The 16,827-nt window shown below is 39.8% G+C and overlaps 1 protein-coding gene across 1 annotated transcript; it reads right to left on the bottom strand.

Moving 5' to 3' along the window:
- On the bottom strand, positions 1-16,671 carry LOC139721083 (uncharacterized). The gene is made up of 5 exons (XM_071632413.1): positions 16,312-16,671; positions 4,653-4,770; positions 1,913-2,092; positions 941-986; positions 1-220 (listed from the first exon to the last, which is right to left on the bottom strand). Exons 1-5 carry the CDS (start codon positions 16,561-16,563, stop codon positions 1-3), a joined length of 816 nt encoding a protein of 271 aa, XP_071488514.1. The 5' UTR covers positions 16,564-16,671.
- Positions 16,672-16,827: the final 156 nt, after the last annotated feature.

The following is a 16,827-nucleotide window of genomic DNA, read 5'->3' as shown; positions in this document are numbered from 1 at the left end:
TTATACATTTTGGGTCAGCTTTGGTTTCTCTGCAACATCCTGCTGTTGGTTGAAGTACCAGACGGCGAAGATGATGAGACCGACGAGGAGGATGATGAGGACCTGGACCCAGAATGGGATGCCATCCCTGTCTGCATCCTCCACCACCACCTTCCTTGGACTCGTCTGCTGCTCCTGGTTTGTCAGCTCCACGGCCTGCGGTCGACGACGCAGTTGTGACCTGCCGGGAGAGAGGGAGGGGGGGAAATTAGGAGGGTGAGAAACAGGCAACAGGGGTAATGGGTCCTGTCTCGAACAAAGGAACTGTTATACATTGCAACAGCTCTTTTTCAGAAACTACAGTGTATCACATTTCACTGACTGAGCCACATAATATCATGAGTGTCCTATTAATTTACGTAATACCACAAAGTGGAATTCCTTCCTTGTGACCCTATAAATGGCTTACAGAATACAGTTGTAGGATCCATATCAGAACACAACATAAAAGACAGATTGATTGATTCACTGATTCTGTGCTAAAGAAACTAAAGAAGTAGCACATTCTAGTCACTTCAGCATAGAATAAAGAAGAATCTTTGCAAGAACATCAGTAACACAATGAGAAATGAGCATCATTCTTTTTCAAGGAGAAAAGTTAGCGATTTCCCACCCTGGGAAAAAAAAAAAAAACATTGTGTTTCTGGTAACCCGTCGAGGATGGACTGATTTTGCTACAACACACATTTCCCATACACACCTGCCTGAGTATACTTGGGAATTGTTTTTAACAGGTTACGGGAGGAGGCATTTTGGTAAGTTGGCATCTTATGAACATCAGCTGACTCACACAATTCATACAATCAAAGCCACCATGTGAGCACTTGCCAACACTCCCCCCGCATGAATCCATGACTTCTGTTGTTATGGCAACTAGAATGCTAGCTACACAATAACTCACCTGCTGGTGGCATCTCCTCGAGCCGATATCCTTGGTGTCACATTATCTGAACGAAAAGGACCAACAGATGGTAAAATGAACTCTTTAAGCAGTTACTGCACTTTTAACTCATCACAAACACCTGACATACTGGTATAACAGACATCCTTATGGAGGGGAAATTATTTGAACCACTCTGAAAATCATTTGTTACCATAGTACTGTAAGAATTATCAAAATCCTTCACTTTCTTGAAGAGAAGTTTGCTCAGTGCTAACACAAAATACTTTATAATCATCTTTCCACTTGTTGGAAGAAAATTGAACATACCTCTAAGCCCAGGCAACATGTTCTGATCAACTTGCACACTCTGATGTGCTCATTACCAAGCATGCTGACAATTTCACTGTTTCGTATTTTGTCCTACAAATGCAATGAGCGCATGCCGCAAGAAATTGAACACACAACCATGTGACCTAATTTGCATTTGCCACTGTCTACATTTGTGTACATGTCTTATGCTGCTTCCTATTGTTTCAATTCTGCTATGCTATGGGCTGCTGTGGCAGTAATGAATAAAGACTTTTACCACAAAAAAGAGTCACTTAAATAGCTAAAATTTCAAGCGACCCAAGCAACCGCCATTGGCCATGTTTGTAGAAGACTTGTTTTAATCTTGCATCATCATCATCTTGTAAGACGATCCCAAGGTTGCCAACATTTACAGATCAAAATCTGGGAGACATTAGTGTGTTACATGCATTTTAACAGGCAATGTATCCAAAATCAAAGAGGTATTTCTATCCTTTTGTCAGGATGTGAAGGGAAGTATTGGGGGGGGGGGGGGAGGGGAGGTGGGGGTGGGGGTGGGGGGGAGGTGGAGAGCCTCCTTCAAAAGTCAGGGAGACTTTGCAGGTCTGCAGTATCCAATCACTTCTAGACACATGTATGTAACCATATAAAGACAATCTTTTACACTCCACACTCCACTACCTTCATAATCTGATGCGCTGTACTCTCCAGCATCGTCTTCTGGTTCCTCCTCCTCCTCCTCTTCCTCCTCCTCTTCCTCCTCCTCCTCCTCTTCTTCTTCTTCCTCCGTGTCCTCTTCTGCTGGTGGTGGATTTCTCATCAGAGCTACCAGTTTCTTTTCATATGCTCCCCTTGTTGTACCTGACATAAATGACATAAGAAATATATGTTTTACATATTTCTATATATTTCATACATTTGTATATGGCATACATTAAACTATGTTTAACATGGGATATTCATGAATACTAATTATCTTATGACATATTTCCATCAGTTCTCAATCTAATCCTGATTACACTTTGCAGTCTGCCACTCAACTTGGAAGGATATTGCATCATGGGAGCCCATTTATATGCAAATACATATATAATGCTATTGTGAACAATAGTCCACAAGGCATGACACTATTAAAGTATCAAAATCATGCATACAATGCTGTGCACTATACATGACAACCTCATGGCCTAATCAAGGGTTCACAGCAGCTTAAGAGAGGAATAATAACAAAAAGAAAATAGTGGGGCCTGATAAATATACAATTTACAATCTGCAGAAGGTGGTTATGGATGTGAATCTTGAAGGACTGACCACCTCTGTGACTCTGTCACTGATCATGCCTACAATGTCTTCCAGTAAGCTGTTCCAGACTCTGACTGCAGTGTGTACAAAGCTCCTGCCAGTTGAGTGTGTTCTGGATTTGGGTTCCATGAGAGCATGACTCGGAGTTGATACACAAGAGCGAGTTGTTCTTCTCTTTGTATAAGGTGAGGGAACCAGCTTTTTAGGTCTTTTATTTTCATGACCTGTCTGTCCAAAATTTGGGCTGAGTCAAAAAGCTTGATTGGCTATTAATTCCACAATCATAAATTTCCCCAGTATGCCTGAAGAGGTGCAAAGAAGGATAATTTGCCTGAATGTTATCATCTTTAATAGAATCACTGAAAGAAGAAAGATATTCATCGACGGAACAACATACAGCATACCTGAACAATATCCATGAACATACAATTTGCATTTCAGCTTCCACCATCAAAGATGGGTCATGCAAGAATTATTTGAATTCTGTGAATCGACAGGGCAGCAAAGAAATTGGAGATAGAATGTAAACCATGCATTCACCACAAAAACCATTAGAACTCAAGCATATTTAGATGCGATGCCTTTAAAGGAAACCAAAGCCTAAATATAAATGTGGATTGAATGAAAGCAGCCATCTTAGAAGAATGCATTAGTGAAAGTTTGAGGAAAATCGGACAATCGATTCAAAAGACATGAGTTTTGGTGCTGTCATTGCTGGATAAGAAGACTGCCGCAGTTCACGATGTCATTCTGGACAATTTAACAAAAATATAAGCAAAATGCCACAAACTTTATCTTTTATAAAAAGTTAACTTTCATCAATTGTTACTGACATACATATTACAAGAGAATATCATTCCCCATGCTTTGTGAAAGAGGAAGGTCAACAGCTCTTTCATAATGCTAGAAAACTGAACGTATGTTGAATTTTCTTAAAATTTGTTTTACATTGTTGTCCAGATGGCATCATGAACTCAGGGATGCCAGTGGCAAATTGCTCTTGGGCCGGAAATTTTTTTTGTGAACGAAATTGATGTGCGCGAAGCGCACATCACGAGCGCAAAGCGCGAAGTCCCTTTGGCCGGGGTCCAGGGCCCGCTCAAGGGCCCTGGAAGCTCTGGGGTTCTTAGATGCTCTCTGGTGCAATCTGAGCATTTCTGAGGGCTCTTCTTCCCTCAATCTAATCCAGAGAAATGAATTTGTAGCAAAAATAAAGAAGTCCTAGTGCCCTAAACTCCGTAGTTTTACTTCGTTCAGCTGACTCGATCAACTCACCATACTCTCTCAGCGCTGTAGCTCAATAGCGAGAGCGCAGCATGATCCATGCACCGCACATATACTATAGTACATCGCCTAGAAACACCACATATTGTTTGATCGCGATCGCACGTGCTGGTATAACGCTTTCCAGATAATAATGTGGTCGTATTCTAGAAAAAAAAAAAGGAATTTGTAGCAAAAATAAAGAAGTCCTAGTGCCGTAAAATCCGTAGTTTTGCTTTGTTCAGCTGACTCAATCGACTCACCACACCGTCTCAGCGCTGTAGCTATAGCAAGAGCGTAGTATGATTCATGCACCGCGGCCGCGACTGCACATAGTACATCGCATAGAAACACCACACACTGTTCGATCGCTATCATCGCACGTGTTGCAAGTCCTAGCTAGCAGCAGCAACATCACGCTAGTTTTGCATGACAGTCGTTTTGTGATATTCTCATGCCCAAGTATATGCGAAACATACTACGGAAATCGTGAAAGTGAATGTCCCGTAAGTTTAGATGATCATATTTTTTCGTTTTTCTTTCTTTCTTTCTTTGTTTCTTTCTCGTGTTTTCCGGCTTTCCCACACAGACGGAAATAATATCACGAAGCCGGAAATTGGACACCAAAATATGAAAAAGCCGGAATTCCGGCTATTGCCGGAAAACTGGCATCCCTGTGAACTGTATTAGTCTCCTTGTCTAGCGGTGGTGACACTGAAACTTTAAAAATTTGTAACTGTTTGGTCAATTGTATGATTTTTCTAAAACTTTCATTGATGCATCCTACTAATATCGCTGCCTTCACTCAATCCATATCTATATTTTTTTTTCTTTTCTGATGTTCTCTATTACTCACCCATGATGGCAGCAGACACCTTGTAGCACTTCAACTCCTCTCGTAGCTCGCTGTCTGTGAGAGTTCTCACAAACGCCAGCTGCTTGTCTTCGACTTTTCCTTTCCCTCGGCTGGGCATCTGTCAATTACAAAAAGAATCATGCTGTAAACAAGTGCAACCCCCTGAACACATTAACCCGTTGAGGACGGGCTGATTTTGCTACAACATGCATTTCCCATCTAGAAACTTGCCGGAGTATACTCAGGACTCATCCTCAGCAGGTAAGGGGAGAGTGAGAGGCTTGGCTACTGGCCACTAAAGGGCTTTTTACACTTGTAAATTTTTGCTTAGCCCCGGACCAACGGTGGGGCTAAGGGGGGGCCTTAGCCCCACCGTTGGTACGGGACTATCCTTAGCCCACTTTCTGTTTACACTCGTTTTTGCCAAAGTGGGCTAGCCCCACCGATAGTACGGTACTATCTGGCCCTGCAAAATAGCAGGGGTTAGCACCGCAATTGCGGTGCCAAGCAAGTGAGTGTAAACAGAACGAAAAAATAATCCTGGGCTAAGCGACGGAGACGAAGTCCGACCCTCACTGACCAATCAGAAACGAGGTAATCAAGTGCTGCCGGTGCGTGCATGTACGTGTACAGTACACAGCGTAATTATGAATATTCATGTGGTTTGTAAAGTCCGGGGCTAAGAAATACGAGTGTAAAAAGGTCAGTTTTCTCCTTAGCCCCGGACAAGAGATAGTACGGGACTAATTGGCGAGTGCAAAAAGCTGAAAAAATTGGTACGGGACTAACGATAGTCCTGGGTCAGAGAAAGTCCGGGGTTAAGAAACACAAGTGTAAAAAGCCCTTGAGATAAGCACATGAGACCGTGAGGCTTGACAATCATCCTTATGAGACAGATTTAAAGGGACTGTACAGTACTGGTTGAGGTAGGGATTTATGTTTTGAACATTCCTAAGTGAGATAATGAAAAGCCTCTTATGAAATATGAAAGAGCATGTAATTTCAAGAAGGATTCAACGTTTATTTGATGAAAATTGGTTTTCAAATGGCTGAGATATCCACAAAAGTGCTAATAATAAAAGGCGACATGCCCCAACTTTATTAGTATCTCTTTGTTTCACCTTGTTTTTGGATATCTCAGCCATTTCAAAACCGATTTTCATCGAATAAACTTTTGATACCCCTTAGAACTGCATGCTCTTTGACATCTCATAGAGTGGTTTCTGAATATCTCACAAAACGTTAAAAGCTAAATCTTCACCTCGACCAGAACTGTACACACCCTTTAACCTTTATGCAACTTCTCTGTAGCACCCCTTGATGGTTTGCTTTTTATAATGAATTTGAATTGATTTGATTCGTTTCCTAATGAGCAATGGATGCTTGCAATCCAGCAGCTACTAGACTGGTGGCTTATGATCGTTTCACAAGGTCAAAGGAATGAGGATGACATGCCTTAATTGCCCATGAGGCTCAAACCCACCATCCTGTGATTGATGGTCTTATCACTTTATACTCACCACAGGATCTCAACCGAACTGTATCTACTGGCTCTTCCACTTTTGCGCTGAAATACTCATGCTTGACACTTACAATTCAAGTACTTGGTTACTGTCCTTTTATACGTTTGTATGTTTGCAAACACCTATTGATAAACATGATCCCTTGTACGTATTACTGTAAAGCATGATATTTTTGCGGCATGAAATTTTCGCAAGTTGCCTCTCCCATTCAATGCATTAAAGTGTAGACAAGAACTTTTGCATACATTTTAATTTCATGAATCTTGGCTCTCGGAAAATTTGAGAAATCAAAATACACGCGAACATTCCTCGTTTTACAGTAACCATGTACGTCTTTGTTGCTGTTTTTCATTTCTTCTGAGATGAAAATAAAATAAATAACAAATATTTTTTTTCTCTCTCCAAACAAGTTAATCCTCTGTGGCAAAACTGGGTCACCAGTGCACTGCTATTCCAGTAATGATCTCTTTCTTCCAGACAATATATATCTACATCTGCAATGACTTGGTTGTTTTGCAAACCTACACATACGTTGTACTTTTGAATTTGAGAAAGAATGTACAATTGTACATAATGTATGTCTGACCCTATTGGGCCTTTCAGGCTCTGCCCCTTTACCCTAATGGGGCCCCAACTGAAGCAGTTATAACAACTTTGTATCCCTTTCCTCTGATCACAAATTGTACAAGCCAAGTTTGGTAAAAATCTGATTATGAATTGCAGGGGACATGATGAAAATGCACAAAGAGTAAAAATAGCATACATACAATGTTACAACAACTGTCAGAATTTGTCATGGTGTACTTTGAAATTGAAAATGGCTCTGCATCTGAGAAATTCTAGTCACATCATCATGCAGTAGTAATCTTCAAAAGTACAGCTGGTCTTATGGGAAGAGGATCAATTAGTTGGGGGATAAGATTAATAACAGGGTTATTCTTTAGAGCTGGAAATCAGTTCTGCAAAAGAACTAATATGATGGAAGGAGGTGGAGAGACAGAAAAGAATACAGAGGGAACTCTAGCTGATCTCCCATCCCCCACCCCCCCCCCCCCCCCCCATTCACTTATGTTAGATCAACTCGAAAATAATTTTCGGCAATAAGATAACACTTTTCTCACCACCCAAATCCTGCTCAGTTTTCCTTTCCTAATCCTGACAGTCCTTTTTTGAGGACTATCATTTGGCGCAAATTTACACAAAACTTCACCGACGCAATCTTAATTGTCAACATATCGTACTAAGAATATCTTCAATATACATTGTACTGTGGTCCCAATATAATTCACAGGCTCACACTCTGTATCTTCTCTCTCTCTCTTTCCCTCTCTTTCTCTCTGTACCATGTGGCATATGAATGTGTGCCATTGAGAATTATCACGGTTCACTATCCTTGAACGTGAACAGAACGAAACAGGGCTTGTGTTCTGTTTCGCGCAGTCTTTGTACCGTACGGGTATGTGTGATTGGTATCAAAACTTCTCTGGAATGTCTTCTGCTGTTTACAGCTATCACACATCAGTATCTAGAGTGTGCAGTGTGAATGGTGAGGTATACAAGTAGGATGAGACTATTGGAGTGCGAAAGCACTTGAGAGAGACATCGTGTCAATGGGAAAACAGAAACAAATATGTGTACAGTGCAATGTAAGGATATGAGTAGATACAGTAGTTTATCAATCCATAATCACTTACCCAGGTATATGGTTGTGAAAATTCATTTTGCACCCTACATCCCATAAACCAAATACCCTTGGTATACATTAAACGTGTGCATGTGACATGGTTCTCTGGGAGCATCAGTCACTTAAATGCTTCCTTGTCATCTAATTTTTGTATTTTTATTTTTGCTACAATCATGAAGGACATACAGAAATGGTCTAAGCTCCTGTGACAAAAGTACACATCTAAAAAAATCAAAACAAAAACACTAACAATGTAACTTGCTCTTTAAAACTCTGATGCACGGTACCCAACATTTGTGTTTCTGCATGTAATGCGAATCATACCATGAGGCAAGAATGAAACGTCCCACTATACAAAGTACTTAATATCGTACTTACATTGCACTGAAGTGTCAAGTCACAAATCACACCGACAGAAATTTGTTCTTTGTGAATACGGACTCCAGTATCTGTGTTTCCCTTTACTGAGAAGAGGCAGACCGAGAGTGCCTAGGATATTAAAAATATTAAGACGATACTCCCCACATGGCTGCCAGCGACTGCTCAGAGCGTACGTAGAAAAGAAAATGAAAGCAGGTCTCTCAAACCAATGGACCTACAGCCAACCAATGGTGCTCTGCCCTTCAGTGGGGAAACTCCAAACCCAGCCGCACAGGAAGAGGGAAAACCCAGTGATTATTTTAATAGTCTACAAAACTAGACACCATAGATGAATCTTCCACCATAGGCTCTGTTGCATTACAAGTGTATGTACAGCCATTTACTACGTTCAATGCAAACAACCTGTCAAAGGCTACACAAAAAAAGTATGTACACTGCATATATTCATGCCATGGGGATATCCTCAAGCTTCTTCATACATCTCTGTTTTCATAATCATCTGTACAAATTTCGTCTGGTTATTACCGGTATGTATTTGTTGTAGGCCTATATTTGTGAGAGTGCAATTAGAATGTGCAAGTTGGCATGTAAAGTTTTAAATCTGTGCATGAAATCGTAACTAGACTACTATCACTACAAACTTGGTACAGTAGGCTGAAATGCCAAAGCCCTTCAAATCAGCCCCTCATACAATCAATCACACACACACACACACACACACACACACTACAATATCATAATTCTGAATATACCATCAGATGATGGAATTTCGTTTAGTGGAAAAATGAGTAAAGAAAACGGGATCCCATTTCTTTGCTCATTTTCCACTAATAAATCATATTCATTTCTGGGACCCGTTGCTAGAAACTTTGCGTTTAAACGCAACTTGCAACTGATTGTCACTGGCCAATCAAAATCATTGTTGCATGCATGTTTCCCTAATAGGGCAGGCCCTGAGCCAATCAGAATGGTTGTTTCAAAATTAGCAATTATTTGCAATTGATTGCAATTTTCTTGCAACGGGGCCCATTACTGGTAAGTTACCTTCTGCTTGCCTTTGTAATTTCTTTTAGTAACAAATTTGCGGTGCTTTCTTCTAATCAGTATTATCCATATTCTAATATTCAATTTTGCTGGAAAGTATTTTCTAACAATAATTGTGATTCTGATGATGGCAATAGTGATTTATTGATGGCAAGAAAGGCAAAAAAAAATTGTGTTTTTGTATGGAGTAGAAGGAGAATGAACGGCATGGCAACACCACTGTCTATGACACCGTGGAAATTTTTGCACATTTCGAGTAACAGAAGCAAGCACAAAAACAAAAGCAAACAAATAAATTTGCATGCAATACGTTCCAGTAATCAATGTCCTGATTCTGTGGAATCAAGAATATGCAAAATTCATCTTACCCAGCTGTGCACAGGTAAAAAATGCTTTAAAAATGTTTTCACTAAATATCTATTGTTTGAATTCTTCAAACCTGAGACACTTAAAGTGCCAGGGCTCAACATTAGTGGCGGCCTGGTGGCCCAGGGCCACTAAAAAATTGATGTCGGGCCACCAAAACAGTTATATCTTTTGGCAGTCTGAAAGGGCAACTACACGTTGTACAGTTTGTATGATTGGAAATGGATATTTTGATTTCCTTTTATTTTTGGCCACCAAAATTTTGAATCTAAAGGTCTAAAGGTCCTGAACAAGCCACAAGAGAAAGAGATCAATGTTGAGCCCTGCATATATTGTATTTTTTAACTGCTTTATTTTTTTTTCTATCAAAAGGCTGTAGCTTCATTATTTCACACGCAATTCATTTAAAATTCTACTGATTCAGAAATGTCCGAACTCAAGTAAGTATAGAGGTCTTTAGCGAATACAAGATCTTACATTGCATTTTGCAGAAAAGGTAAATACAATTGCTAAAACTCTTCTCAACAAGTTTGGGAGGTGCATACACACCCATCCCTTTAAAAAAAAACCAAACAAACAAACTCTGCACTCTGCAGTAATAAATGATGATATGAAGTAAACATGTGTGTACATGCAACATTGTAAAATGAAAGAATAAAAAACAACAAAAAATGACTGTAAATTTGGAAAATTTATCAAATACAGTAAATCCCATGCACAATGATACACATGTTGTGAGCTCAAATGAATAATCAAGCTTCAGTGTAGTGGGAATGTCCCATAACAGCATGAAGAGCAAATAATTAATATGGAACAACAAAAAAAAGTAGGCCCTACTGTCACTTCTAATACATTTGTTGTCATGTATGAGCACGACCATCACCCCTGACACTACTCAGTAACATCAAATGGTGATCTTGTGAAAGTCGGTTTAAATTGTAAGTATTTATTTTTATATTTTTGACCAAAAATTTACCCACTACAGATTGGTTAAAAAAGCTTCATGTGATTATAGGTATTTTCAGCTATGCGTATATCCTAATGTTGGCATGTTTGAGCCTCCATGGCATACTACATGTATTTGCAAAATGATGTCACTTTTTAAGACAACATTTTCCAAATACACGTAGTAAACTACGTATTGTATTATAATTATGTAAAATTATGCCACAAAGCATTTCTGACATCATGCCGTGCTTCATACGGTCAGTGTAGGATCCCTCCACAACATTGCATCTACCACATGATTTCTCAATGCATGTTTTCTCCTTGTTTTGTTTTAATTTTTAATAAGAAATATAAAACAAGCATACTCTGGCTAATTTCTAGTTTCTGGTTAAAACTATAAGCCTCCAAAAGTACTAATCACTATACTGGCTGCTCCCCTCAGTGAATAGTATTATTTAGGAGCCACTTCTGCCCATAGTTTTAACCACAAAGGTAAAGCATTTTGTATACTACAGTCCAACCTCAGCATCACACTATCACTTTAAAGGTGCATGGTCCCGGTGTTTTAGTCAAATGCGTACGCGGGCGTACGGCGCACGTTTCCTATAGAGACCTACATGTACGCTATCGACTCCTCTTTGGCGCTTACACTTTGGCCCACTTCCCCGAGTCCGAAGAAGTCCAATTCACTGTAGTCAGTGGTCCGATCACAGTTCGGCTCATGATTCGGCTGAGGGGGAAGACAGCTTCAGCAAACTTCTTTTGTGATGTCATAATAAGAAGCACATATATGCACGCACCCTGGCATTACTACAGACTGCGCGATGCGCAGAGAAGACAACGAAGGCAACGTTACTTAGCAACACCTCGCACTTTACTCTTGATGACAGCTCAACTTCGGTAATCTTCATATCAATGCTAACGGTGATCGGCAGTATCATCAACAGCGCCCTCTACACTACCGGGACTATGCCCCTTTAATATCACAAGTCTCAATTTACAATACATGAAATACACTTTTTTGCCCAAGTTGTCTGGCCTAATTGTGAAGGCAAGGGTAAAAATCAAATTTTCTTGATATTTAATGTACATGCACGTGTAGCAGTGTATTATAATGAATACATTAAAAGAATTGACATAAGAATGATAGAATGTGAACTTAATTTCAGATTTGTAAAATTCAAGGTCTGAAATCAAACTGCATTGTCAGGATTGATCCGCCATTTGGTTATTTCATATAGAAAGAGAAATTCAAGAAGTGAACAGATTCTAGTGATACACTGAATATCAAATTAAGAAAACTTTAATCTTATGGGTGAGATATTATTTTGAAATGAAAACAAGAGACCTGGGGGTCACGCGCTCACCTGAGTATCGCAATTTCACCTTCCATGCATTCTTGCACACTCTTACCTGAGAACATTGGAAACTTAGGTCTGCATATGGATCCCCCCCCCCCCTTCAACTCCGGGGGGAGGGGGGGGGGGAGGGGGCAGGCAGCCCTGGATCTGCAATGAACAAACTTGGAACTAAAGTTATCAATGTACAAACTCATGGTATTAACTTTGCTTTATCATTTCTGGTTCTAGAGCAGATTTTAAATATTCCGTAATGTGAAGGAGGGGGGGCCTAGGGGGCCCCCAAGAGGGACATGGTGCCCATTTGAAGGAATTGAGATTCTATCCCCCTAGGGATGCTATCTGCTAAGTTTGGTCAAAATTCATCATGAGGTTTTCAAGAAGAAGATGAACATGTACAGTTCAGGCTCCATTACAACTGTAGGACTTCTCCCCATCCCCTCTCCAGGGTCCCAAGGGGGGGGGGGGGGGGGGGCACCCCTGATTCCGCCAACCCCATGAACAAACTTGAAACTACAGTCATCAATGTACTAACTCATACATGTAGTATCATCTAAGCCCTATCACTTCTGGTTCTAGAGAAGAAGATTTTTAAAGATTCCTTAATTTAAGGGTGTTTTTAGGGTGTTTGGGCCCCCCTGGGCCCCCCCCCCCCCCCCCCCAGGTAGGCCATGGTGCCCATTTGAACAAATTTACATCCTATCCCCCTAGGGATGCTACCTGCCAAGTTTGGTGAAAATCGGTCATGGGGTTCTCAAGAAGAAGATGAAAATGTAAAAAGTTTACGCACGACGGACACCGGACGCCGGACGATGCACGACAGACGCCGCACGAAGAGCGATCGCAATAGCTCACTTGAGCCTTTGGCTCAGGTGAGCTAAAAATAGGGGATGAATATTTGCTCCTAGAAAGAAAGAAAAAAAGATTGTACATCTCATTTTATTTTTCAGCTTCAGATTTCATTGCTTTTTGTTTTTGTTTGTTTTTGTTGTTGTTGGGTGTTTTTTTTTTTGGGGGGGGGAGGGGGTTGAACTAAACTCATGATTCAGACATTATCGTGTGTTAACATGACACAAGAGAGTAAGATGGAACTTTATTATTGCTTGAATTTCATGTTCAACATTTGATATGTCAAGCTCCCAACACTTTATACCAGATTTTGATATTCTTTCTTGGATAACTACGGGGGAAAAAAATACCGGTACTGTAATGAAACAAGTACAGTGTTACTTGTTATGAACAGCAACTGCCAGTAATTACAGCTGATACACTGTAACTACAGCACTTGTACATGACGTAATTCAATGGAAGCAAGGCTAATATTTCGACAACTGTTTGAGTTCTACTGTAGTCAAATCAAATGCCCATGACTACGACCAATGGCAACAGTATGAACAAATTATGAAGGAAATAGGAGAAAACACATATAGGCACCTAATGTTACATGAATTTCAGAGGCATTGCCCTGCCTTGACATTTGTTTTTTTCTGAACCACTTTTTTCTTGAATACAGTACTAGGATGGTCTGTAAAGGAAACTCAAATTATTACTTTGCCATGCATGTACAAGGCTTACAGTTGTACTTAATCTTCTCTGAATGAACAATGGACTCTGAAAAATATTAGATTCTTTCACAATTGCATTAAATCATGATGTATGTGTGATTCACACTCCTGTACAGATCAATTAGAATCACTCTTTACAGGCAAGTCATCCATTATAGTTTGTGTCAGCTGATGTCCAATAGTTTAATTGCAATGATGTTTCCTCAATGTACTATGAAGGCCTGAATGCATTATTTACATACATTGAAAATGGGAACATAATGTGGTATCATATCCAACAATGCCAGCTAGTCACAGAGAATGAAGACAATCACTTTGAAGTGTAACAAATCTTACCCCCCCCCCCCCCAATTTGAATATTAGCTTTCCCTTCTGTTAAATACAGTACTTGTACTTTAATATTGTATAAACTTGATTAAAAGCATTTTTGCTTACTTTTCTTCTTGAAGCACCAATATTTTATCTACTGGTATCCCTCAAATTTGAAATTAACTTAAATACACATGAATGAAAGTCTTGTTCAAGAATAGACTTAGATCCCACAGAGCTTGAGCTTAGACAGTGCTTCTCATAATGGAGCATGGAAAGGAACATAAAAACTTTTTTTTTTTTTTTGACATAGCTTAGACTCCACATTTCCAGGATAGAGATTTCTCTATTAGAAGTGCAAGATACATTTGGTATTCTAACAGTTAGATACTGAACTTGAGAGTCTGGGAAACCCTGTAGATCTGGTCTACGTGGATCCCCTAAATTGCTTTGACTTTGCTATTCAATCATGGCTGACAAGTGTCAAAAGGCCATGTGATGTCAGCAGACTTCATTCTGATCTGGGTTTCTTCAATTCTTTCTTAGACTTTGTAACATATGATGGCAATATTAGGACTTTGAAGCCTATCACAAAGAAGAGACAAATGACACACAAAATATAAGAAAGATTGGGGTAATTACATCACCCTTTTTCATGTTTTCTTTGCTACCATTATATTACAAAAAGGTAAATAATATTCTAATTATTTGAATACACAGTCAATGAATAAACCTACAGTTGAATTATATACAAAAAGAAAGTATAAACTTGTGGTTGGGGTATTTGTGGCCACCTTTTATAGAAAGGTATGAGAAGAAAATCCATACAAGTGCTATGAATGAGAGCATGTAATATCCAAAACAAAGCTAAAATTATACATTGTAATATTGATTATACTGTATGTTTATTTGATAAATCCTGGTAATGAACCATGCTAACTGTGATTTTAAACTACATCTTCTATCTTTCTTCCATAGATATTCACAGTAAAATAATGCTTTTCTATAGCCTCATAGGGGGCCATAATTACCCTGAAGCACATGTCTCAAATTCAGCCCTCTGTTTTAAGAACAGCTGAAATATCTAATTTCTTTCATAATCCCTCAAGACAGGGCTGCACACTAACCCATTTGTTTACTGGTTCGACCCGTCTGTTAGACCAGTAGGTACCCAGTTTTTCTATTTTTTACTGAGTCCATTCCTGAAAAAGTTACTGGTCCAACAGCAAGGTGCTACATTTATTTTACCACTTGCCCAGTTGGGCAAGCAGATTTTCAAATTGTTGTAGAACACTTGCCCAAACATGTACATGTAAGTATTGGAAAGTTGCTGAGGGGGGTGTACAAAGTCGAACTTAAAAGTTAAGATCGACTTAAAACTATGGTATGCCGTTGGTTTCTCTTTTCAGCTTTATCTAATGTTTTCAGAATCCACTTCAAATTGTTATCAAAATTTACAGAAAAAAAATCCAAAATGGTCCCTTACTTTTTATTAATTGATGTAGATATGTTTGAAAAAGTTGCCAAAAATTTTATTCTTTTAAGGAAGTTTATATCATTGAAAAGACACAGACAGCCTACCATAAAAATTGACTTCAATTCTTTGTGAAACAACCCCCGAGTTGGTAAGAGGGTTGGCTCAGGAGAATTTGTACATATCACTTGATGCACTGCACTGCACGGCACTTACCCGCTATAGAGTATTAGGTTTATCTGTTTGTACAAAGTATCTACAAATACAATAGGCCTAGTTAGTTTTGTTCTGGTGTATTATGATACATGTATCAGGAAACTGCTTCGCAAATAATGTGTTGGGTATAGCGCCCTCGTTGGTAAATGAGTGGTCTAGGTCATTCATTACAGTGTACACGACCGCGACCGAGAAGCCCTGCTCAACATACACCGAGCCGGGCTGACCAGATTTTGCTAGTTTTGTAGGAGGTGTTCACGTTCTTCTCTGTCTCAACCGAACATCAAGCGTCTAACGTTAGGCGTGCAGATATTGCTCCCCGCACCAAATTATTATCATTATTATTTACGTATTTTAGATCAGCTCAATTGTCTATGTATTATTAGTATTAAACAATGGAAAAGAGGATCTTGTTTATTCTTTTGTTCCGAAAATAATTGAGTGTGAATCTCTACAGATTAGAATTAAATAAAGCCGTAAATATTCAAAACTGAATGAAGTGCCTTTAAGCACCAACAATGGGCAACAACAACAACAGAGACAGTTACCAACATTGCAACATAACACAGGACCGATACACACCACTATAAAGTGTGACACATTACTAGACTTCTACCACTCGCATGCACACACACACTCAAAGTGACACTGCACTGCACTGTAAAGGCAATGCTCACTCACTGCTGTTTTCACTTCAAATTACAATAACTTCGTCATAATTTTTCTTTCTGAAATATTCGTCTGTAAGTTGTATTCTAGGGTATACATCCCTGCCAGTGATGCATTCTCACCTTTTGCATTTTAGAGGTGGACTGCGGCTCGTCATCATCACTCGAAAACTCTGACCGCTGCTGGGTTTTGATCGGTATCCTCGGTGTGGCCCTGCCGACTCTCTGGCTGCGTGAGTCTTGGATGCTGGCAGTGTACAGCCGAACATATTCAGCTTTTCTGACGTTTACAGGAGGCTCAACTCCTAGCTTCTTTAGCTCTGCTTTCAGCTGGCTAATCGTCAGCTTTGATGGATCACGATTGATTGGTGGCATTCTTCTATTCTGGCCGGGATGGCGTTGAGACTGTTGTGACCAAGTTGAATATCGCTCTAAAATAATGACAGATAAAACCCGAAATCTACCTGGATGCTTAGCAGTAATATTGAGCGGCCCGCGCGAAGCTTGGGGACGCCAGTATCACGGAATTAAAACGCCGTACGCGATTGGCTACAAAGAACGGCCGACTTCTGTTCGGTCCAATCAGGCACATAGTATAAAGAAAACAGCAAACGAGAGCGCAGAGTGCGCGATCTCTCG

This window comes from Diadema antillarum, unplaced genomic scaffold (assembly GCF_040938485.1).
Source record: "Diadema antillarum isolate AM-2024a unplaced genomic scaffold, OU_Dant_1.0 scf00000137, whole genome shotgun sequence".
Taxonomy (NCBI): domain Eukaryota; kingdom Metazoa; phylum Echinodermata; class Echinoidea; order Diadematoida; family Diadematidae; genus Diadema; species Diadema antillarum.
This window is presented reverse-complemented; position numbering and strand designations above follow the sequence as displayed.